General features: G+C 44.9%; 1 protein-coding gene across 2 annotated transcripts; it reads left to right on the top strand.

Moving 5' to 3' along the window:
* The first annotated feature begins 23,377 nt into the window (after positions 1-23,377).
* LOC144606674 (C-reactive protein-like) lies at positions 23,378-25,554 on the top strand. Of its 2 annotated transcripts, none has more exons than XM_078422976.1 (3): positions 23,378-23,447; positions 23,569-23,644; positions 24,384-25,554. In XM_078422976.1, exons 2-3 carry the CDS (start codon positions 23,581-23,583, stop codon positions 24,998-25,000), a joined length of 681 nt encoding a protein of 226 aa, XP_078279102.1. In that variant the 5' UTR covers positions 23,378-23,447; positions 23,569-23,580; the 3' UTR covers positions 25,001-25,554. The 2 variants fall into 2 exon arrangements, with proteins under 2 accessions (XP_078279102.1, XP_078279103.1); XM_078422977.1 differs by having other exon boundaries at positions 23,379-23,418.
* Positions 25,555-26,276: the final 722 nt, after the last annotated feature.

Here is a 26,276-nt window from a genome sequence, read left to right on the forward strand (position 1 = left end):
ACAGCTGGAAAGGCTGCTACCATTTTGCCAATAACTCTAGCTACCTGCCGTATGGTTGGCTGACGTTTATGCATTAGTTCGTGGCATGATAGTGCCAATTTTGATGCTTTCCCCTTTGGCAGAGTTACAACCATGCGAACAGTATCAATCGTAAATCCAAGATAGTCCATGGTAGTGGACGGTGTAAGATTGGATTTATCTGGATGTATGACAAACCCCAAAGTTTCAAACAAACGTTTGGTGACTGCTACTGCCAAAATAGCTGTCTCCAAGGTTTTCCCTACTATTAAAATGTCGTCTAAGTACGCCATGACTATATGCTTTTGTTTTCTTAATAACGCCAAGGCGGGTTTTAAGATTTTAGTGAACAACCTTGGAGCGGAGGTTAGTCCATTTGGTAAGACTTTAAATTGCCATAGCTGTTTCATCCAGATAAATTTTAAATATTTACGGTGCTCCTTGTGTATGGGTACTGAGTAGTAGGCATCTTTTAAATCAATGCCTGCTAGAAAGTAACCTGTAGAAATCAAAAGTCTGGCGGTTTCAAAAGTTTCCATCTTAAAATGTGTATACTTAACTGAGTCGTTTAACGTAGTTAAGTCAATGATGATGCGACATCCACCATCTTTTTTAGTTTTGGTGAAAATATTAGACACAAATTCCAAAGGTTCATGATTTGTTCTTTCAATGACACCTTTTGCTAGTAGCCTCACAAGTTCAGCTTGACCCTCTTGTTTGTCTTTGACTGAGAGGGTGAATACCCTTTGGGGTATGTGCTGAACTGGCGGAACGTTTTCATGAACAAATTCAATCTTATAACCATGAATGCAGGTTAGTATGTATTTGTCATTAGTAATGGTTTCCCATGCATCCAAAAACAAGTGCAATCTCCCCCCTGATAATATAGAGCCCCTACTGCTCATATGCCGAGAGGTACCAGACCCACCTACCTCCATGGTTATTGGTATTAATTTTTCTTCCGCCTCTTCGCTAGACGATGAGGTGTCTGCTGGGCTGTAGAGGGCTGCTGTTGACGTTGATGTTGTTGTTGTTGGGGGTGGCACATTTTCCATGGGGTCCGCTCTGGGCCCTGGCCTAAAAAAGGCTTACGGGGAATAATTGCGGACCCCGAGCTTTCACCAGTCCCATATGGTGGTCTATGACTGGTGGACGCCGTGAGGTACTGCCGCCTGGGTTTGTTAGGTCTGCTCGGTCCTAAACCTACCCTCACGAGACCAAAGGTCTTGGATTCTTCCTCTAGGTCTTTCACCTTTTTTGGAAGATCCTTCCCAAAGAGCAGAATTGGAGGTTCTGAACCCGGTGTTTTGCAGAGTCCCGCAAACTTAGGGTTGAGGGCAGGCTTGATGTTTTCCTTCCGTAAAATATTTATCTGGTATTGGGTGGTACACAGCAGAGCTAATGTGTCTTGCTGGTTTGTGGAAATGTCCACCCCATCAATGGACCGAGCATATGATGTTATCCCTGCAGTCAGGAGTTTAAGGATCTTCTGGAGCTTCAACTCCAGGGTCCTGATATTCGGCCCCAAATGTCCCCAAATTTGGCTGTTTACAGCTGGTACATTTAATGATGTACAATTTTCTGGGGCTGTGTATAGCTCAAGAGCCTCATTGACCACCCGTTCTTGTAGGGGTTTTGAGGACAGGTGGTCAATGCTGGCTGCAAGTTTCGGCTCTAAAGGCCGACCCCCTCGTGGAATGACCACGTAGCGGTTGACCACCCCCAGCAGCTCTTCCTGATCCTGTACACTCTGCGTACTCCGGACATCTTCAGCCAACAACCCCTCTTCTTGACCAGCCCAGGCCTGGTCGCCACTGCTGCCTTCATTAGAAGGTGACACAATGGCCAGTGCCCCTAAAGGGTACTGCGGGAGTGCCTGGGCGCTCTGAGCCCTCCCTTGGCGAGTCTGCTGCTGCTCTCTTAGCAGGTCTCGCTGGAGCATTTGCTCCATAAGCCGTTCCATTCGGCTTAGGCGGCTGCCAGAGCCGCTGTGTAGCGGTGTAGCATCTTCATCCGAAACGTCGGACACTACCGCCCGGTTCTGGCTGCAGGTACCTCCAGCTCGCTGCTCAGGCTGCACTAGCGATGCTGGGCTCGGCTCGGTAGTTGCTGCCGCCTCTTGCCCCCCCTCCAAAGAACGTTCCTCAACGGGAAACGAACGGGGGCGAACTGCAATTTTCCTTCCTCTGGTCTTGCTCATCTTGGGTCGCCAATGCTTCCTAAAGCAGAGCACAGAGAAATATTCACGGCCACAGTAGAACTTACCTGTCGGCCCGACTTTTAAATTGTAGCGGGAGCACCTTGGACTCCCGTTCGTCGCGGGTGCATTGCGTGAACGCTAATGTCGCGCATGCGTGCAGGACGGGGTCTTCACGTAGTCACTCACGTGACTCCGAAATAAAATGAAATACTAGAGGGCATAGCTTTAAGGAGAAAGGAGCAAAGTTTAAAAAAGGTATGAGGGGCAAGTTGTTTTACTTAGAGGGTAATGAGTGCCTGGAAGATGTGCTTGAGGCAGAGATAATAGTGGCATTTTTCAGACTTTTGCACAGGGATATGTATATGCAGGGAATGGAAGGATGTGGATTATATGCATGCAGATAAGAGATGGTCTTGGCATTGTTTTCTGCACAGGCATTGAGGGGTGAAGGGCCTGTTCCTGTGTTTTACTGTTCTATGTTCTGAGTTTGAGATTGTAACTTGCCATCTGAGATGGAGCACAGGGTAATTTATCCATTCCATCAGCAAGTTGCATGTCCACGAGGGCTGCTGCCTGCTGCAAAACCAGTCCGTCTTCACCTGTGGCCTAATTGATTTGCCTACTTATTTGAAAGTTGTCAGTGTCTGCAAGCACATCTACTGGTGACTTCACTGATTTGCCTTGTGAATTTGTTAAGCATATCTCTTGAGTGACATGGTTTATCTTCTTGCTAAATTTTCATTTTTGATGCTTTCGGATCGCAAAATCACTTTGTTTAATTAATATTTCTGTTTTCATTCTTCCTTCCAAACCTGGGAAACCTCACATTTTCCTCCATTGTGCTCCATCTGCTAAATAATTGTCCACTCAGTTAACCTGTCCATATCCCTTTTCAGGCTCCTTGTGCCCTGGTCATCCACCTGTCTTTGTTCACGAGTAAATCTGTCTACAGTTCACTCAGTCACTTCTTCTGTCACTAACGTGGACTGTAAATAGTTGAGCCCCAGACATAATCCTTGTCCATGTGTTCAAATACTGGATCTTGTGTTGAGAAATGAGCCTTGCAAGCAGACTGGTGTTTCAGTGGAAGAACATCGTGGACCCTATGTTGGGATATGAGCCTGGCCAGGTGACTGGTGATTCAGTGGAAGTGCGTTTTGAGGAAAGTGAATGCAACTTCAAAGATTTTAAGATTGGTGTGAATAGGGGGAAGGCAGGACCTTATTGAAAGGGGTTGACTTTAAAGAAGACAAACTCCAATGTTATTCTGCTGGAGTTCATATAGATACACTGGGAGTCGTTATTATTGGGTTTGTAATGTATATATATGACATGCAGCAAGGATGCGGCGTGTTTAGAGCGAATGGAGATGAGATTTAGAAAACAACATTGTGAAGAAGGGTCGAAACAGGAAAGGTCACCTCACTATGCTCCCCAGAGATGCTGCCTGACCCGCTGAGTTACTCCAGCACATTGTGTCTATTTCTTTACGAGAATACTGCCAGAATTAGAGAGTATTATCTAAAAGGAGAGATTGGACAAACCATTTGTTTTCCTTGGAGAATTGGACTGAGAGACCTTAAGAATATGAGAGGCATGGATAGAGGGAGACAGTCAGACTTTTTTCCCCAGGGTGGCAAGGTCAAGGGCTAGAGGGCATCTTACATTGACCCAGAATATTATATCACACCCTTATGAAGTCCCAGGTCACCCGATGTGTCTCAGCAAAGCATCCATTTCTGGGTGGTGAATCTCAGCCGCAACCTTTCCTAAATACAGCGCTAGTGGTCTTTTGGATTCTTCCCAAGACAACAGTTCACTTGGGGAAATACACTTTACGTAGGAGTGCAAACTGCAAGAGCGAGTCTTTTCAGAGGCTGCATTGGGGCTTGCAGTAAAGATAGTCAAACCGGAGAAATCTGATGCCCCCAACCTAAACAGTTGGTGTCAGTTTTCTTTGGGAATATCAATGATTTCCCATCTAAGTCACTTATATGTTATATTGTTAGAGATAGATTGTTAAAGCTGGGAGATGGAGGAACAGATTTGTAGACAGATTACTGAAAGATGCCAAAGCAACATGGTTGTCCTTGTGGGTGACTTTAAATCCCCCAATATTGACTGGCACTTGCTCAGTACCAAAGGCTCAGCCAGAGCAGAATTTGTGAGGTTTATCCAAGAGGGTTTTTTGAAATATAATGTGGATACTCTAACCGGAAAAGGGTTGCTCCAGCTCTTTGTGTCTTTTTTTCGTAAACCAACATCTGCAGTTCCATGTATTAAAATACTGGACCTTGTGTTGAGTCAGGTGAAACTTGGAGTATTCCGTAGAGTTCTGGTCACCATGTTACAGATAGGATTTGAAAGCTTTAGAAAGGATGCAGAGGAAGAATGATGCTTGGATTAGGGGGCTGTGAGCTACAGGGAGAGGTTGGATAGACCTGGATTGTTTTCTCTGGAATGCTGGATGTTGTGGGGAGACCAGATGGAAGTATATAAAATTCTGAGAGGCACAGAGAGGGTAGACAGTCAGAACCTTTTTTCCAGGGAGGAAAAATGAAATACTAGAGGGCATAGCTTTAAGGAGAAAGGAGCAAAGTTTAAAAAAGGTATGAGGGGCAAGTTGTTTTACTTAGAGGGTAATGAGTGCCTGGAAGATGTGCTTGAGGCAGAGATAATAGTGGCATTTTTCAGACTTTTGCACAGGGATATGTATATGCAGGGAATGGAAGGATGTGGATTATATGCATGCAGATAAGAGATGGTCTTGGCATTGTTTTCTGCACAGGCATTGAGGGGTGAAGGGCCTGTTCCTGTGTTTTACTGTTCTATGTTCTGAGTTTGAGATTGTAACTTGCCATCTGAGATGGAGCACAGGGTAATTTATCCATTCCATCAGCACGTTGCATGTCCACGAGGGCTGCTGCCTGCTGCAAAACCAGTCCGTCTTCACCTGTGGCCAAATTGATTTGCCTACTTATTTGAAAGTTGTCAGTGTCTGCAAGCACATCTACTGGTGACTTCACTGATTTGCCTTGTGAATTTGTTAAGCATATCTCTTGAGTGACATGGTTTATCTTCTTGCTAAATTTTCATGTTTGATGCTTTCGGATCGCAAAATCACTTTGTGATCAACATTGTGTAGTCTCACCCTGTTTAATTAATATTTCTGTTTTCATTCTTCCTTCCAAACCTGGGAAACCTCACATTTTCCTACATTGTGCTCCATCTGCTAAATAATTGTCCACTCAGTTAACCTGTCCATATCCCTTTCCAGGATCGTTGTGCCCTGGTCATCCACCTGTCTTTGTTCACGAGTAAATCTGTCTACAGTTCACTCAGTCACTTCTTCCGTCACTAATGTGGACTGTAAATAGTTGAGCCCCAGACCTAATCCTTTGTGACACTGCACGAGTTACTGATTGACCATTTATTGAAACTGCTGTTAGTTAGTTCGTCTAGTCTCCACAACCACAACCGTATGTAGCCTTTGTGCTTTCCATGTAGAAGGGGGGGATTAGTTTCGGTCATAAACTAACCAAAACCAATGTACTGGCAATGTAGCGCAGACTTGTCACATTAAATAAAACAAACATATTGTTGGAAACATCTCAATAACTGGAGTGACTCCAATATGTTTTTCCCCAGTTGGGATTGCCCCATTGCTAATATCATATCATATATATACAGCCGGAAACAGGCCTTTTCGGCCCTCCAAGTCCGTGCCGCCCAGCGATCCCCACACATTAACACTATCCTACACCCACTAGGGACAATTTTTACATTTACCCAGCCAATTAACCTACATACCTGTACGTCTTTGGAGTGTGGGAGGAAACCGAAGATCTCGGAGAAAACCCACGCAGGTCACGGGGAGAACGTACAAACTCCTTACAATGCAGCACCCGTAGTCAGGATCGAACCTGAGTCTCCGGCGCTGCATTCACTGTAAAGCAGCAACTCTACTGCTGCGCTACCGTGCCGCCAGTTGACACAGCATGGGGCTCCTCTGTTCAAACCGAGGTCCTGCCCTTGCACTGTTCCTGTTGCTTGGTTCACTTCCAGACCAATGCTCTCCCTCCTCTCTTGGTTCTCTCTCAGATTTGATAGATACTTATTTCCCACACACAAAGCCATGCTGTCTGTTTCTAACCCATTCTTACCTTTACATAATCTGCCAGATACTGTCCCTCAGATTCCTCTCCAGTAACCTCCCCACCACTGACGTTCAGCCCACCGGCCTGTACTTCTCTGGCTTGGCTTTGCAGCCCTTCTGAAGCAAAGTCACAACTTTAGCCATCCTCCAGTGTCCTGCTCCTTCTCCTGTGGCTGAAGATGATACAGTCCCTCTTCCAGGCCCCTGTTATTTCTCCCCTAGCTTCTCACAATATCCCACGATAGACCTGATCAGGCCCCAGGGTTTTATACACTTTGCAAGAGGATGACCAGGGAGAAGGTCGGACTGCTCAATAATAAAGTAGAGAATTTGTGCTTGCAGTGAGAGAATGTAGGTGAGATGCTAAACGTGCGCATGGTAGCTGGGACCTCTGTTGTTTGTGATGTATATATATGACATGCAGCAAGGATGCGGCGTGTTTAGAGCGAATGGAGATGAGATTTAGAAAACAACATTGTGAAGAAGGGTCGAAACAGGAAAGGTCACCTCACTATGCTCCCCAGAGATGCTGCCTGACCCGCTGAGTTACTCCAGCACATTGTGTCTATTTCTTTACGAGAATACTGCCAGAATTAGAGAGTATTATCTAAAAGGAGAGATTGGACAAACCATTTGTTTTCCTTGGAGAATTGGACTGAGAGACCTTAAGAATATGAGAGGCATGGATAGAGGGAGACAGTCAGACTTTTTTCCCCAGGGTGGCAAGGTCAAGGGCTAGAGGGCATCTTACATTGACCCAGAATATTATATCACACCCTTATGAAGTCCCAGGTCACCCGATGTGTCTCAGCAAAGCATCCATTTCTGGGTGGTGAATCTCAGCCGCAACCTTTCCTAAATACAGCGCTAGTGGTCTTTTGGATTCTTCCCAAGACAACAGTTCACTTGGGGAAATACACTTTACGTAGGAGTGCAAACTGCAAGAGCGAGTCTTTTCAGAGGCTGCATTGGGGCTTGCAGTAAAGATAGTCAAACCGGAGAAATCTGATGCCCCCAACCTAAACAGTTGGTGTCAGTTTTCTTTGGGAATATCAATGATTTCCCATCTAAGTCACTTATATGTTATATTGTTAGAGATAGATTGTTAAAGCTGGGAGATGGAGGAACAGATTTGTAGACAGATTACTGAAAGATGCCAAAGCAACATGGTTGTCCTTGTGGGTGACTTTAAATCCCCCAATATTGACTGGCACTTGCTCAGTACCAAAGGCTCAGCCAGAGCAGAATTTGTGAGGTTTATCCAAGAGGGTTTTTTGAAATATAATGTGGATACTCTAACCGGAAAAGGGTTGCTCCAGCTCTTTGTGTCTTTTTTTCGTAAACCAACATCTGCAGTTCCATGTATTAAAATACTGGACCTTGTGTTGAGTCAGGTGAAACTTGGAGTATTCCGTAGAGTTCTGGTCACCATGTTACAGATAGGATTTGAAAGCTTTAGAAAGGATGCAGAGGAAGAATGATGCTTGGATTAGGGGGCTGTGAGCTACAGGGAGAGGTTGGATAGACCTGGATTGTTTTCTCTGGAATGCTGGATGTTGTGGGGAGACCAGATGGAAGTATATAAAATTCTGAGAGGCACAGAGAGGGTAGACAGTCAGAACCTTTTTTCCAGGGAGGAAAAATGAAATACTAGAGGGCATAGCTTTAAGGAGAAAGGAGCAAAGTTTAAAAAAGGTATGAGGGGCAAGTTGTTTTACTTAGAGGGTAATGAGTGCCTGGAAGATGTGCTTGAGGCAGAGATAATAGTGGCATTTTTCAGACTTTTGCACAGGGATATGTATATGCAGGGAATGGAAGGATGTGGATTATATGCATGCAGATAAGAGATGGTCTTGGCATTGTTTTCTGCACAGGCATTGAGGGGTGAAGGGCCTGTTCCTGTGTTTTACTGTTCTATGTTCTGAGTTTGAGATTGTAACTTGCCATCTGAGATGGAGCACAGGGTAATTTATCCATTCCATCAGCACGTTGCATGTCCACGAGGGCTGCTGCCTGCTGCAAAACCAGTCCGTCTTCACCTGTGGCCAAATTGATTTGCCTACTTATTTGAAAGTTGTCAGTGTCTGCAAGCACATCTACTGGTGACTTCACTGATTTGCCTTGTGAATTTGTTAAGCATATCTCTTGAGTGACATGGTTTATCTTCTTGCTAAATTTTCATGTTTGATGCTTTCGGATCGCAAAATCACTTTGTGATCAACATTGTGTAGTCTCACCCTGTTTAATTAATATTTCTGTTTTCATTCTTCCTTCCAAACCTGGGAAACCTCACATTTTCCTACATTGTGCTCCATCTGCTAAATAATTGTCCACTCAGTTAACCTGTCCATATCCCTTTCCAGGATCGTTGTGCCCTGGTCATCCACCTGTCTTTGTTCACGAGTAAATCTGTCTACAGTTCACTCAGTCACTTCTTCCGTCACTAATGTGGACTGTAAATAGTTGAGCCCCAGACCTAATCCTTTGTGACACTGCACGAGTTACTGATTGACCATTTATTGAAACTGCTGTTAGTTAGTTCGTCTAGTCTCCACAACCACAACCGTATGTAGCCTTTGTGCTTTCCATGTAGAAGGGGGGGATTAGTTTCGGTCATAAACTAACCAAAACCAATGTACTGGCAATGTAGCGCAGACTTGTCACATTAAATAAAACAAACATATTGTTGGAAACATCTCAATAACTGGAGTGACTCCAATATGTTTTTCCCCAGTTGGGATTGCCCCATTGCTAATATCATATCATATATATACAGCCGGAAACAGGCCTTTTCGGCCCTCCAAGTCCGTGCCGCCCAGCGATCCCCACACATTAACACTATCCTACACCCACTAGGGACAATTTTTACATTTACCCAGCCAATTAACCTACATACCTGTACGTCTTTGGAGTGTGGGAGGAAACCGAAGATCTCGGAGAAAACCCACGCAGGTCACGGGGAGAACGTACAAACTCCTTACAATGCAGCACCCGTAGTCAGGATCGAACCTGAGTCTCCGGCGCTGCATTCACTGTAAAGCAGCAACTCTACTGCTGCGCTACCGTGCCGCCAGTTGACACAGCATGGGGCTCCTCTGTTCAAACCGAGGTCCTGCCCTTGCACTGTTCCTGTTGCTTGGTTCACTTCCAGACCAATGCTCTCCCTCCTCTCTTGGTTCTCTCTCAGATTTGATAGATACTTATTTCCCACACACAAAGCCATGCTGTCTGTTTCTAACCCATTCTTACCTTTACATAATCTGCCAGATACTGTCCCTCAGATTCCTCTCCAGTAACCTCCCCACCACTGACGTTCAGCCCACCGGCCTGTACTTCTCTGGCTTGGCTTTGCAGCCCTTCTGAAGCAAAGTCACAACTTTAGCCATCCTCCAGTGTCCTGCTCCTTCTCCTGTGGCTGAAGATGATACAGTCCCTCTTCCAGGCCCCTGTTATTTCTCCCCTAGCTTCTCACAATATCCCACGATAGACCTGATCAGGCCCCAGGGTTTTATACACTTTGCAAGAGGATGACCAGGGAGAAGGTCGGACTGCTCAATAATAAAGTAGAGAATTTGTGCTTGCAGTGAGAGAATGTAGGTGAGATGCTAAACGTGCGCATGGTAGCTGGGACCTCTGTTGTTTGTGATGTATATATATGACATGCAGCAAGGATGCGGCGTGTTTAGAGCGAATGGAGATGAGATTTAGAAAACAACATTGTGAAGAAGGGTCGAAACAGGAAAGGTCACCTCACTATGCTCCCCAGAGATGCTGCCTGACCCGCTGAGTTACTCCAGCACATTGTGTCTATTTCTTTACGAGAATACTGCCAGAATTAGAGAGTATTATCTAAAAGGAGAGATTGGACAAACCATTTGTTTTCCTTGGAGAATTGGACTGAGAGACCTTAAGAATATGAGAGGCATGGATAGAGGGAGACAGTCAGACTTTTTTCCCCAGGGTGGCAAGGTCAAGGGCTAGAGGGCATCTTACATTGACCCAGAATATTATATCACACCCTTATGAAGTCCCAGGTCACCCGATGTGTCTCAGCAAAGCATCCATTTCTGGGTGGTGAATCTCAGCCGCAACCTTTCCTAAATACAGCGCTAGTGGTCTTTTGGATTCTTCCCAAGACAACAGTTCACTTGGGGAAATACACTTTACGTAGGAGTGCAAACTGCAAGAGCGAGTCTTTTCAGAGGCTGCATTGGGGCTTGCAGTAAAGATAGTCAAACCGGAGAAATCTGATGCCCCCAACCTAAACAGTTGGTGTCAGTTTTCTTTGGGAATATCAATGATTTCCCATCTAAGTCACTTATATGTTATATTGTTAGAGATAGATTGTTAAAGCGGGAGATGGAGGAACAGATTTGTAGACAGATTACTGAAAGATGCCAAAGCAACATGGTTGTCCTTGTGGGTGACTTTACCTCCCCCAATATTGACTGGCACTTGCTCAGTACCAAAGGCTCAGCCAGAGCAGAATTTGTGAGGTTTATCCAAGAGGGTTTTTTGAAATATAATGTGGATACTCTAACCGGAAAAGGGTTGCTCCAGCTCTTTGTGTCTTTTTTTCGTAAACCAACATCTGCAGTTCCATGTATTAAAATACTGGACCTTGTGTTGAGTCAGGTGAAACTTGGAGTATTCCGTAGAGTTCTGGTCACCATGTTACAGATAGGATTTGAAAGCTTTAGAAAGGATGCAGAGGAAGAATGATGCTTGGATTAGGGGGCTGTGAGCTACAGGGAGAGGTTGGACAGACCTGGATTGTTTTCTCTGGAATGCTGGATGTTGTGGGGAGACCAGATGGAAGTATATAAAATTCTGAGAGGCACAGAGAGGGTAGACAGTCAGAACCTTTTTTCCAGGGAGGAAAAATGAAATACTAGAGGGCATAGCTTTAAGGAGAAAGGAGCAAAGTTTAAAAAAGGTATGAGGGGCAAGTTGTTTTACTTAGAGGGTAATGAGTGCCTGGAAGATGTGCTTGAGGCAGAGATAATAGTGGCATTTTTCAGACTTTTGCACAGGGATATGTATATGCAGGGAATGGAAGGATGTGGATTATATGCATGCAGATAAGAGATGGTCTTGGCATTGTTTTCTGCACAGGCATTGAGGGGTGAAGGGCCTGTTCCTGTGTTTTACTGTTCTATGTTCTGAGTTTGAGATTGTAACTTGCCATCTGAGATGGAGCACAGGGTAATTTATCCATTCCATCAGCACGTTGCATGTCCACGAGGGCTGCTGCCTGCTGCAAAACCAGTCCGTCTTCACCTGTGGCCAAATTGATTTGCCTACTTATTTGAAAGTTGTCAGTGTCTGCAAGCACATCTACTGGTGACTTCACTGATTTGCCTTGTGAATTTGTTAAGCATATCTCTTGAGTGACATGGTTTATCTTCTTGCTAAATTTTCATGTTTGATGCTTTCGGATCGCAAAATCACTTTGTGATCAACATTGTGTAGTCTCACCCTGTTTAATTAATATTTCTGTTTTCATTCTTCCTTCCAAACCTGGGAAACCTCACATTTTCCTACATTGTGCTCCATCTGCTAAATAATTGTCCACTCAGTTAACCTGTCCATATCCCTTTCCAGGATCGTTGTGCCCTGGTCATCCACCTGTCTTTGTTCACGAGTAAATCTGTCTACAGTTCACTCAGTCACTTCTTCCGTCACTAATGTGGACTGTAAATAGTTGAGCCCCAGACCTAATCCTTTGTGACACTGCACGAGTTACTGATTGACCATTTATTGAAACTGCTGTTAGTTAGTTCGTCTAGTCTCCACAACCACAACCGTATGTAGCCTTTGTGCTTTCCATGTAGAAGGGGGGGATTAGTTTCGGTCATAAACTAACCAAAACCAATGTACTGGCAATGTAGCGCAGACTTGTCACATTAAATAAAACAAACATATTGTTGGAAACATCTCAATAACTGGAGTGACTCCAATATGTTTTTCCCCAGTTGGGATTGCCCCATTGCTAATATCATATCATATATATACAGCCGGAAACAGGCCTTTTCGGCCCTCCAAGTCCGTGCCGCCCAGCGATCCCCACACATTAACACTATCCTACACCCACTAGGGACAATTTTTACATTTACCCAGCCAATTAACCTACATACCTGTACGTCTTTGGAGTGTGGGAGGAAACCGAAGATCTCGGAGAAAACCCACGCAGGTCACGGGGAGAACGTACAAACTCCTTACAATGCAGCACCCGTAGTCAGGATCGAACCTGAGTCTCCGGCGCTGCATTCACTGTAAAGCAGCAACTCTACTGCTGCGCTACCGTGCCGCCAGTTGACACAGCATGGGGCTCCTCTGTTCAAACCGAGGTCCTGCCCTTGCACTGTTCCTGTTGCTTGGTTCACTTCCAGACCAATGCTCTCCCTCCTCTCTTGGTTCTCTCTCAGATTTGATAGATACTTATTTCCCACACACAAAGCCATGCTGTCTGTTTCTAACCCATTCTTACCTTTACATAATCTGCCAGATACTGTCCCTCAGATTCCTCTCCAGTAACCTCCCCACCACTGACGTTCAGCCCACCGGCCTGTACTTCTCTGGCTTGGCTTTGCAGCCCTTCTGAAGCAAAGTCACAACTTTAGCCATCCTCCAGTGTCCTGCTCCTTCTCCTGTGGCTGAAGATGATACAGTCCCTCTTCCAGGCCCCTGTTATTTCTCCCCTAGCTTCTCACAATATCCCACGATAGACCTGATCAGGCCCCAGGGTTTTATACACTTTGCAAGAGGATGACCAGGGAGAAGGTCGGACTGCTCAATAATAAAGTAGAGAATTTGTGCTTGCAGTGAGAGAATGTAGGTGAGATGCTAAACGTGCGCATGGTAGCTGGGACCTCTGTTGTTTGTGATGTATATATATGACATGCAGCAAGGATGCGGCGTGTTTAGAGCGAATGGAGATGAGATTTAGAAAACAACATTGTGAAGAAGGGTCGAAACAGGAAAGGTCACCTCACTATGCTCCCCAGAGATGCTGCCTGACCCGCTGAGTTACTCCAGCACATTGTGTCTATTTCTTTACGAGAATACTGCCAGAATTAGAGAGTATTATCTAAAAGGAGAGATTGGACAAACCATTTGTTTTCCTTGGAGAATTGGACTGAGAGACCTTAAGAATATGAGAGGCATGGATAGAGGGAGACAGTCAGACTTTTTTCCCCAGGGTGGCAAGGTCAAGGGCTAGAGGGCATCTTACATTGACCCAGAATATTATATCACACCCTTATGAAGTCCCAGGTCACCCGATGTGTCTCAGCAAAGCATCCATTTCTGGGTGGTGAATCTCAGCCGCAACCTTTCCTAAATACAGCGCTAGTGGTCTTTTGGATTCTTCCCAAGACAACAGTTCACTTGGGGAAATACACTTTACGTAGGAGTGCAAACTGCAAGAGCGAGTCTTTTCAGAGGCTGCATTGGGGCTTGCAGTAAAGATAGTCAAACCGGAGAAATCTGATGCCCCCAACCTAAACAGTTGGTGTCAGTTTTCTTTGGGAATATCAATGATTTCCCATCTAAGTCACTTATATGTTATATTGTTAGAGATAGATTGTTAAAGCGGGAGATGGAGGAACAGATTTGTAGACAGATTACTGAAAGATGCCAAAGCAACATGGTTGTCCTTGTGGGTGACTTTACCTCCCCCAATATTGACTGGCACTTGCTCAGTACCAAAGGCTCAGCCAGAGCAGAATTTGTGAGGTTTATCCAAGAGGGTTTTTTGAAATATAATGTGGATACTCTAACCGGAAAAGGGTTGCTCCAGCTCTTTGTGTCTTTTTTTCGTAAACCAACATCTGCAGTTCCATGTATTAAAATACTGGACCTTGTGTTGAGTCAGGTGAAACTTGGAGTATTCCGTAGAGTTCTGGTCACCATGTTACAGATAGGATTTGAAAGCTTTAGAAAGGATGCAGAGGAAGAATGATGCTTGGATTAGGGGGCTGTGAGCTACAGGGAGAGGTTGGACAGACCTGGATTGTTTTCTCTGGAATGCTGGATGTTGTGGGGAGACCAGATGGAAGTATATAAAATTCTGAGAGGCACAGAGAGGGTAGACAGTCAGAACCTTTTTTCCAGGGAGGAAAAATGAAATACTAGAGGGCATAGCTTTAAGGAGAAACGAGCAAAGTTTAAAGAAGGTATGAGGGGCAAGTTGTTTTACTCAGAGGGTAATGAGTGCCTGGAAGATGTGCTTGAGGCAGAGATAATAGTGGCATTTTTCAGACTTTTGCACAGGGATATGTATATGCAGGGAATGGAAGGATGTGGATTATATGCATGCAGATAAGAGATGGTCTTGGCATTGTTTTCTGCACAGGCATTGAGGGGTGAAGGGCCTGTTCCTGTGTTTTACTGTTCTATGTTCTGAGTTTGAGATTGTAACTTGCCATCTGAGATGGAGCACAGGGTAATTTATCCATTCCATCAGCACGTTGCATGTCCACGAGGGCTGCTGCCTGCTGCAAAACCAGTCTGTCTTCACCTGTGGCCAAATTGATTTGCCTACTTATTTGAAAGTTGTCAGTGTCTGCAAGCACATCTACTGGTGACTTCACTGATTTGCCTTGTGAATTTGTTAAGCATATCTCTTGAGTGACATGGTTTATCTTCTTGCTAAATTTTCATTTTTGATGCTTTCGGATCGCAAAATCACTTTGTGATCAACATTGTGTAGTCTCACCCTGTTTAATTAATATTTCTGTTTTCATTCTTCCTTCCAAACCTGGGAAACCTCACATTTTCCTCCATTGTGCTCCATCTGCTAAATAATTGTCCACTCAGTTAACCTGTCCATATCCCTTTTCAGGCTCCTTGTGCCCTGGTCATCCACCTGTCTTTGTTCACGAGTAAATCTGTCTACAGTTCACTCAGTCACTTCTTCTGTCACTAACGTGGACTGTAAATAGTTGAGCCCCAGACATAATCCTTGTCCATGTGTTCAAATACTGGATCTTGTGTTGAGAAATGAGCCTTGCAAGCAGACTGGTGTTTCAGTGGAAGAACATCGTGGACCCTATGTTGGGATATGAGCCTGGCCAGGTGACTGGTGATTCAGTGGAAGTGCGTTTTGAGGAAAGTGAATGCAACTTCAAAGATTTTAAGATTGGTGTGAATAGGGGGAAGGCAGGACCTTATTGAAAGGGGTTGACTTTAAAGAAGACAAACTCCAATGTTATTCTGCTGGAGTTCATATAGATACACTGGGAGTCGTTATTATTGGGTTTGTCCACATCTGACGCGTGGGAGTCATTTAAACGCCAGCTGATTGAAGTTCAGGACTGGGATTTTCCATTAAGGAGGAGGGATAAGGATGGCGAAGGAAGGCAACTGTGGATGACCAAAGAGATGAAAATGTGGTTTAAACTATAAAAGATGCGTTTGCAAAGTTTACCAGGATGGCATTAGGCAGGATTTTTGACATATATAACGGATGAAAAAACTGAAACGAGTGATTAGAAGGACCAAATGGTGCCATGAATATCAATGATTTTTATACTTACATTAAAAACAAGAGGGTAACTAGAGAGAAGTTAGAACCACTCCAGGATGAAGGAGTGAATCTGCGCTTTGTGCCAGGGATGTGAGCGAGCTACTACACAAGTACTTTACATCTGTTTTCACCAAGGAGAAGGACTTGGAGGTAGTGAGATCAATGTGGAGAATACTAATTTGCAAGGTTTGAGATTATGAAGGAGGAAGGAAACTTGATGAAGATCTTTGTGTCTTCTATAGCCATAGGTGAGGTCCGGGAGGAGTGGAGAGTAGCTAATGTTGTTCCTTTGTTTAAGGAAGGAGATAAAGAGAATCCAGGGGAGTTTTAGCTGGTGTTCCTTACATCAGTGGAGGAGAAACTATTGGAGAGGATTCATTGTGATAGGGTTTATTCCCATTTGGAACACAATGGGATATTTAGGGACAGTCAGCATGGCTTTGTGCACGGCAGGTCATGACTTACTAACTTAGAGTCATAGAGCTTGGAGACAGGCCCATTAGCCCATCTTGCCCACATCGACCAACATGCCTCATCTATACTAGCCTCACCTACCTCCTCCCCCGAGGGTCTCCCCCCCCCCCCCCCCACCTTAAATCCATGTCCTCTGGTTCGCGATTTCCCTACTCTGCACAAGAGATTTTGTACTTTTACCTAATTTATTTCTCTCAAGATTTTATACACATTTATAAGATAACCCCACATCCTCCTGTGCTCCAAGGAATATAGTCTTAGTCTACTCAACCTCTTCATATAGCTCAGGCCTTCTAGTCCTGGAAACATCCTGGTAAATCTTCTCTACATCCTTCCCAGTTTGATAACATCTTTCCTATAACATGGTGCCCAAACCTGAACCCAATATTCTAAATGTGGCCTCACCAACATTAAAGAACTGCAACGTGACCTCCCAACTACTGTAGTCAATACTCTGATTAATGAAGGACAATGTAATGAAAGCCTTCTTGACCACTCTATTTACCTGTAATGCCACTTTCAAGGAGATCTGCACTCTGAGATCCCTCTACTCTAGAACACTCCCCAGATCCATACCATTCACTGTGTAGGTCTTGCCCATGTTAGACATCCCAAAATGCACATTACACTGCCAATAGTCACTAGTCACATTTCTCTGTATTAAATTCCATCAAACATTCCTCGGCCCACCGGGCCAACTGATTAAGATCTTCCTGCAATTTTTGACAACCATATTCACCATCAGCAATACCATCCACTTTTGTGTCATCTCAAACATGCTAATCATGCAATGTTTGTTCTCATCCAAATAATTAATGTAGATGCCAAACAGCAATATGTCCAGCACAGAACCATGAGGCACACCATTAGTCACAAGCTCCAGTCTGAAAAGCAATCTTCCACCATCACCCACAGCTTCCTTCCATAAAGCCAATATTCTATCCATTCAGCTATCTCTCCTTGGATCCCATGTGATCTAACCTTTCGGAACCTAAGGTTCTTACCATGCCTTGTGATGGTACCATGCGGAACCTTGTCGAATGCCTTGATGAAATCCATGTGGATTTAGAACTGGCTTACTGATAAAAGGACAATATTCAGGCTGGAGTTTCTGTGACCAGTAGAGTCGTGCAGGGATCTGTGATCAGCTACAGAAATGGGCAGAGAGATGAGAAATGTTGTTGAATCTGAGCAAGTGTGAGGTGTTTCACATTGGGAGGTTGAATGCAAGGGAGAAATATGCAATTAATGGCATGGTCCTTAACAGCATTGATGTACAGAGGGATCTTTGATACCGTCCATAAATCCCTGACAGTTGCAACATAATAAGTAAAATAATAAAGAAGGTAGGACTGATCAAGAATAAAGGAGGGAATTTGTGCTTGGACTCAGGAGATATAGGCAAGATACTAAAGGAATACTTTGCATCTGTTTTCAACAAGAGGAAGGACCTGGAGATTAGGAAGATCAGTGTGGAGAATTTAGGGTGGCACTGTGGGTAGCGAGGTAGAGCTGGTACCTTTCAGCGTCAGGGACCCAGGTTTGACCCTGACCCGCGGGTGCTGTCTGTACGGAGTTTGTATGTTCTCCCTGTGCCCATAGAAAAATAGAAAAATAGGTGCAGGAGTAAGTCATTCGGCCCTTCGAGCCAGCCCCGCCATTCAATATGATCATCACTGATCATCTAAAATCAGTACCCAGTTCCTGTTTTTTCCCCATATCCCTTGATACCTTTAGCCTGAAGAGCTAAATCTACCATATGGTAGACCACATGGGTTTCTCTGGCTGCTCCGGTTTCCTCCCACAACCCAAAGACATGCAGGTTTGTAAGTTAATTGGCTTCAATAAAAAATTTAATTTGTCCCTATTGTGTAGGACAGTGTTGATGTAATGGGTGTTCACCGGTCGGCACGGATTCATTGGGCCGAAGAACCTGTTTCCGCACTGTATCTCTAATGTGTAAAGTCTAATGGTAATTAATATGTAAGTACAGTTTGGGATCAAGAAGGAGGAGGGAGCCTTGATGAAATTGCACTTTTATGCAATTCCGTTTGGTGGAGAATGGGATACCTAGGCAAAATAAGCATGGTTTTGTACACAGCAGATTGTGTCTTACAATCTTCGTTGATTTTTTTGAGTAGGTGAAGAATGTGATCAATGAGGTTAGGGCAGTGGATGTTGTCCACTTGCATTTTAGTAAGCTATTTGATAATGATCCCTATGGTAGGCAGATCCACAAGGTTAATATGCATGGGATTAACAGTGATTTGGTCGTATGCATTCACAACTGGTTTACTGAGGAAAATGAAAATAGGGCCAATGTAGGTCTGGGATTGTGTGGGCTTGTAATGTGTGTTTATGGCCAACCTGCACTTTGATTCTCTGTCCTGGAGATGGAGTGAAGGAACTCAGCGATGTGGGGTGGAAATTGGCAGCAAGGATGACTGCTTTGGTGTTGCTTCCTGCATCCCTGCAGAACTCACAAGGAGGGTCAATGCGGAAAAGGTGGCGAATGTCATATTGCGGTCTTGCAATAGCTGTTTGATCATCAGCTGTGCAGTAGGCTCCATTCAGAGACCACAAGTATGAAGTGTTGCACTTTGGTATATCAAAACAGGGCAGGACTTACACAGTGAAGGGTAGAGGCCTGGAGAGGTTAACACAAAACACAGATCTGAGGTACATGGTCCCCTGGAAATGACATTTCAGGTGGACAGAACAGTTAAGAAGGTGTTGGCTTACTTGCAGGGCTCACGTTGTCGACCTCCTCGTGGTGAGCCCTGTCAGCTGACCTTAGTCAGGTGAACGACAACAAACAGAGACAGCAGAAGCAGAAATAGCAGAAATAACAACGAACAAACAACAACAGCTTGCAGCCCAAATGCAACTTCAGTGGCTGCAGTTTGGCGCCAACCCGGAGCATGCGCACTTCTTAGGGCGGGCACCTATGGATGTCGAACCGAATGGCATCACCCTGCAGCAGCTGAATGCAAAAGGCCTCACCAAGGCGAAAACCACCATCATTGAACATCTGCTACAGACCCACAAAGTCACTGCAATCCTGCTCCAAGAGACTCACAGAGGTGACAGCTCCCATCTGAAGATCCCTGGCCGCCTACACCGAGAGCCACACACTCGGGATTGCCACCTTTGTCTACAGCGCCTGGAGGATGTTACATAACTTCTGCAAGACGCAAGAAGAAGAAGAAGAAGGCCTGCTTGCCTTCATTGTCATGATGCAGCAGTATGTATTGGTGAGACCATGCTTGCATACTATGTCAAGTTTTGCCTGCCCAACTGTAGGAAGGTTGTCATTAAGTTGGAAGGTGTACAGAAGAGATTCACCAGGATGTCACCTTGATTCAAAGAGCAGATGGGTCCAGTCCTTCATGCCTGGAGCTCCAGAACCATGGGTGCTGGCTGGGACCAAACTAGAAGCCTGGAAAAGGAGCTGGAAGCCTCATGGGACAAGGTGGAGGCAAGGACAAGAGCTGAGGAAGGACACGTATCTCCAAACACCACTGCAGGCACACATCTGATCATGGCTGTTCCAATCCTGGCCTCAACACCACGTCCCCGTTGTCTCCACACACCCCTGCTTCCCAGTCCATCTCCAGCTTTATACTACTCTGGGTTGGAGCATTCCAAAGAGCAACAATAAACATCTGGGAGAAAAAAATGTCCTCCTCGTTTCTGCCCTGAATGTACAATCTCTGCTTCTGAAATGTTGACTCTTCTTTCTAGATCTCTCACTTGGGGGGACATCCTCTCGGCTGCCACCTCAAAATCTCAACTCCAATGAGTTTTTTTCACAGGTGCCCAGGTGACTATCGGTATAACTCAGGGATCAATGCTGGGCCCATTGCTGTTTGTGGTTTATATCAATGATTTAGATGCAAAGATGCTGGGCATGATTAATATGTGTTCCAATGATACAATAGGTGATATTGTACATCATCAATTGCCTGGCTGCACAGTCCATGCACCACCACACTGTGAATGAAAAACGTGCCCCATATATCTCCTTTAAAATTACTCCCCCTCCTCCTAAATCTATGCCCTTTAGCATTTGCCATGCTGAAAAACCCCTATCTACCCAATATATGCCTGATAAAACAGAGTTGAACTGATAAAACAACAGTTTGCCCAACCATCTGCTTATCAATAAACTCTTCCCCCAGACTTTGTCCTGCATCTTCTCTCTTCCAGCTTTCTCTGCTCCCCACAATCATTCTCAAGAAGGGTCCTGATCCAAAACATCACCTAACCACATTCTCAAGATGCTGCGTCACCCGTTGAGTTACCCCAGCACTTTGTGTCTTTTTTGAAAAACAGCATCTGCAGTTCCTTGTTTCTGCAGTTGAACGCTTCTTCTCCAAACTACTTATGACCTCCCATCACTTCCACCTTGCATTTCAAAATAAAATCCAGTTCTGGGTGCAACAGAAAGTAAATCATTGAATATTCCTCATGGGAAATGCCGATACAATCACACACAGTGATTCCGGTGGTCTTGCAGTCAGCTCCAGTGATGGCTTCATGCTCCTTCATCCACACTTTGGCAGCTCTATTGTCTGAACTATCAGTTTCTACTGTCCCCTTCTTTACATCTCACTGCCAGACATTATCCATTCATTAGCATTTCCCCATGGTCTCCCCACACCCACAGAACATAGAACAGTGGGCAGGAACAATCCCTACAGCCCACAATGTTTATGCCGTACAGGATGCTAAGTTAAACCAATCTCCTTTTCTGGCATGTGATCCAGATCTCTCCATTCCTTACATATCCATATGCCCATCTAGAACCCTCTTAAACACCACTCTCGTATCTGCCCCGACACAACCCCTGGCAGCGCATTGAAGGCACCTTCTACTATCTGTGTTAAATACGTATCCCACATATCTCCTTTAAACTTTGCCACTCTCACCTTCAAACCATGCCCTCTAGTCTTTGATATTTCCATCTTTGGGAAAAATGTTCTGACTGTCCACTGAATCTATGCTTCTCATAATTTTATTTAGTTCTATTAGTTTTGCCTTCAAACTCCAATGGTCCAGAGAAAACAATCCAAGTTTGTCCAACATCTTCTCATTGCTGGTATCACAAAATGCTGGAGTAACTCAGCAGGTCAGGCAGCATCTCAGGAGAGAAGGAATGGGTGACGTTTCGGGTCGAGACCCTTCTTCAGATTGGCTCTCAACCCGAAACGTCACCCATTCCTTCTCTCCTGAGATGCTGCCTGACCTGCTGAGTTACTCCAGCATTTTGTGATACCTTCGATTTGTACCAGCATCTGCAGTTATTTTCCTACATCTTCTCATTGCTAATGCCCATTAATCCAGGAAGCTTTCCAGGAAACCTCTTCTGCACCATCTGCACATCTGGGTGTCCTAGTGCATCAGTCACTGAAAGGAAGCATGCAGGTACAGCAGGCAGTGAAGAAAGCCAGTGGAATATTGGCCTTCATAACAAGAGGAGTTGAGTATAGGAGCAAAGAGGTCCTTCTGCAGTTGTACAGGGCCCGAGTGAGACCTCACCTGCAGTACTGTGTGCAGTTTTGGTCTCCAAATATGAGGAAGGATAATCTTGCTATTGAGGGCGTGCAGCGTAGGTTTACTAGGTTAATTCCCGGAATGGCGGGACTGTCATATGTTGAAAGACTGGAGCGACTAGGCTTGTATACACTGGAATTTAGAAGGATGAGAGGAGATCTTATCGAAACGTACATGATTATTAAGGGGTTGGACACATTAGAGGAAGGAAACATGTTCCCAATGTTGGGGGAGTCCAGAACAAGGGGCCACAGTTTAAGAATAAGGGGTAGGCCATTTAGAACTGAGATGAGGAATTCCAGTCAGAGAGTTGTGAATCTGTGGAATTCTCTACCTCAGAAGGCAGTGGAGGCCAATTCTCTGAATGCATCCAAGAGAAAGCTAGATACTCTTAAGGATAGCTGAGTCAGGGGGTATGTGGAGAAGGCAGGAACGGGGTACTGATTGAGAATGTTCAGCCATGATCACATTGAAAGGCGGTGCTGGCTCAAAGGGCCGAATGGCCTCCCCCTGCACCTATTGTCTATTGTCTATTGTCCATAACCTCTCCATACTTTTTGTAAGGGGTTGACCAGAGCTGCACACAATATTCCAAATACGGCCTAACTAAGTTTTTATTTAGCTTCAAAATAAATTCCTGTCTTTCATACTTGATAGACCAATGAAGGCAAATTTCCATTTTATTAGCTCTGAACCTGAACCCCAAGATCACTCTGTACATCAGTGCAGAGTGTTGCCTGTAACTGTATAGTTTCCCTTCACATTCAACCTCCCAAAGTGCATTGAAGGCAACCACTGCAGTGCCTTCCTATATCAGAGATTGTAGGGACCTTGTGGAAGATCTTTGCCTGTCGCAGACGGGTCCCAGAGGAATGGAGAGTAACAAATATTGTTCATTTGTTTAAGAAGAGGAGTAGAGAGAATGCTGGAAATTACAGGCTGGTATGTCAGTGGTAGAGAAGCTATTGGAGAGGATTATTCGGGATAAGATTGACTCACATTTGAAGCAGTATGGGCTAACTAGGGACAGTCAGCATAGTCTCGGCAAACATGACTCACAGGAGGAGTATGAGATCTGATGATCTGATCAAAATCCATGAGACAGGGGAGGAAGGAGATGGGCTCCTGGACTATCCTTGCTGATGAACCCCAGGAGTGATTCAGTGCAACTGGGGTCCAAATGTAGGAGGGCAGGGCTGGGATTAGGAGTGGGCATCAACTCTGAGATGGGCTCCCATATGGAGCGGGGGAACTATCTGTGATCAGGTGGGAGAGGTGAACTTCATCACCGCCCGGGAAGATGAATTAACGTGGCTCGCTCCACACCCTCCCCCTCATTATCTGATGCTGAACGATGTCGACACACAGATTAATTGCAGCAGAGTTTGCTCCACCCCCTCAGTTCCTTCCTGCGATTGGCTGTGACTGGGTTCAGCAGGATATAAATTGCAGCAGCTTGTGCCCAGGGTATTGGACCCACCTGAGGTGAGACCGGCTTGTTGGAGACGGACACAGTGAGTACCAGAGGAGCCGTTTGTGTGTTGCTGACACACGGGACTGGCTGCTGGTTCTGAGTTTCAATGGATTGACAAGTGAAATGAAATGAAATGAATTGGGAATTCTTTGTTTCAACAGATTGGAGACAGGATGAAGCCCTTTATTCCACTTGTGCTTGTGATGTGCATTTACCTGTCAGGATCTGACAGTGCAGGTTAGTACCTTTTCTAATGTGAGGAGTTGCTGAGTGCAAGCATCAGTCATGGTGCACCTGATGACAGAGGTATTGAGGAACATGCAGGGCAGCAGGAGACCAGATTCCATTCCCAGTCTGTGCCGAGGCAGCAGGTGTCACCTTTTGTTTTGAGATACAGTGCGGAAACAGGCCCTTCGGCCCACAGAGTCAGCACTGACCAGAGATCCCCTCATATTAACACCACCCTGCACACACCAGGGGGTGTTTTACATTTTAGATATGCTGCCTGACCCGCTGAGTTATTTCAGCATTTTGTTGCTTTTGAATAAACTAGTGAATTGTTTCTTGTATCCAACTCTTAAAATGTGTTGCCCTTCCATGTGCTGGAATCTTTGCCCAATTATGTCTGGTGGTGAAGAATGACTAGTTCTCTTTCTCAGGACGGTGAGAATAAGAAGAGGTCACAGGTCGGGTGATACTAAGACAAAATGTGTTGTATTTTGGCAAACCAGAAATCAATCTTCTTCAAAACTTGCCCAGGTTAGAATTTGTGCCTTTAGTCAATTGCACTTGTTCCTCTGGTGAAGAACAGCTTCCGTAGAACACACTTCTGGAACTGTTCCCACTCTGTCGATCAGGTTTAAATAAAACATTCCTTTGCATAAAACTGCTCACTAGTTACCCTGTGCTCCATCTCAGACGGCAATGTTACAATTTTAAACTGAGATTTAACAATCTAACTCTTTGCATTTTACAGATTTGAAGGGAAAATCAGCGATATTCCCAACAGCAACAGACAACAGTTTCATCAAATTGGATGCATCTGATTTCGCCTACTTGACCGCCTTTACTGTCTGCCTCAGGGCAGCCTCTGAAGAGAATCGCGTTTACTCATTGTTCTCGTACGCAACAAGCTCTTCCGCCAATAGTATACTGATATGGCAACAATCTAAAACAGAATTATGGTTAGAATTAGGAAACCAAAGAACTATATTTTTCGTCACAGAAATGAATTCTTTACTGAGCCACATCTGTGTGACCTGGGAGTCTCAAGGGGGTGAGATAACAGTCTGGGTCAATGGGAGAGGCAGTCTACAGAAGGTTAGTGGAAAGGGTCTGGTTGTGAAAGGGTCTGGTACGTTTATAATTGGTCAGGAGCAAGACTCAGTCGGTGGAGGTTTTGACATCAATCAATCTTTTGTCGGAGAGATGACAGATGTTGATATGTGGGATCGTGTTCTAAAACCAAATGATATTAAGTTGATCAGTCAGGGTTGTTTCACAGATGGAGGGAACATCATTGACTGGGATTTAACACCATTTACATCAGGGGGGAACGTCATTATTGAAGACAATGATGATTGTGCCGTTTAGAATGTGTTGGTCTTCCATCCTCTCTAACTGAATATGACCTGGTTTTGTGATCTTTCCTCTCTACACAAAATCAGCAGTAGAAGTAGTGGTGTTGATTCTAAAATAAAGGGCCGTTTGCTTCTGGATAAGTGACAAATCAGTGTCCTTCCAGTTTCTCATCAATCTCCCTGACAGGATAATGGCTTCAAAGTCAGTACATAACAGTCTCGAACGGTTGGGCATCCCAGTTAAAAGGTGCAGCAGTGCAGAACGGTGTCCAGGGCATTTAGTGCCATCTCTCTGATACACACATGTAGACAAGAAAGTGCCAGGGACACGGGGGTGGTGGTGATGGGCAGACACGGCCTGTGGGAAAGTCCCTGTGGTGGAGGCTGATCCTGCTCTTGACTTAGATTGTGCTGATTGGAATTATTACTGTCTCTCTCTGTATTACCCTCTTGATTTCACATTGTTTGTTACACCAATGTTTGGAAAGCTCACAATGTGTTCTGTGCTTCCAGTGATTGTGATTGAACTGTAACATTGCAGTTTCATCAGCTAAATAAATGAACATCAAAACAACAAAGATCTTGTCTATGAATGACTCTGTGTGTGTCCGGTCTCCAGTTAACACTCAGTAAACTTCACTATGTTTTCATGTGATAAAATGACTGTGTGTGCGTTGGTGCCTCCTCCAACAGGATCCGACCACTGGCCACATCTTCTCATCTCCACCCCTTTCTGCAAAGACCATTCCCTCTGCAACTCACTGGTTAACTCGTCCCTTCCCACCCAAACCAACTCCTACCCAGGTACTTTCCTCAGCAACTGCAGGAGATGCAACACCTGTCCCTGTACCTCCTACCTCGACTCCATGCAAGGACCCCAAGTTTTTTCAGGTGAGGCAGAAGTTCACTTGTACCTCCTCCAACCTCATCTATGTATCTGCTGTTCCAGGTGTGGACTGCTATATAGTGGTGAGACCAAGTGCATGCTCCTCGATCATTTTGCTAAACACCTCTGCTCAGTCCACCTAAACCTACCTGATCTCCTGGTTGCTAAACACTTTAACTCCCCCTCCCATTCCCACACTGTTCTTTCTGTCCTGGGCCTCCTTCATTCTCAGAGTGAGACCCAGCGCAAATTGGAGGAACATCACCTCACAATTTGCTTGGGCATCTTGCACCCCAGTGGTATGAACATTGACTTCTCTAACTTCAAATAATCATTGCTTTCCCTCTCTCTCCATTCCTCCCCTTCTTTGGTCTCAGACCAATCTGACAGTACCTGATTACAT

The sequence above is a fragment of the Rhinoraja longicauda genome, chromosome 27 (assembly GCF_053455715.1).
Source record: "Rhinoraja longicauda isolate Sanriku21f chromosome 27, sRhiLon1.1, whole genome shotgun sequence".
NCBI lineage: Eukaryota > Metazoa > Chordata > Chondrichthyes > Rajiformes > Arhynchobatidae > Rhinoraja > Rhinoraja longicauda.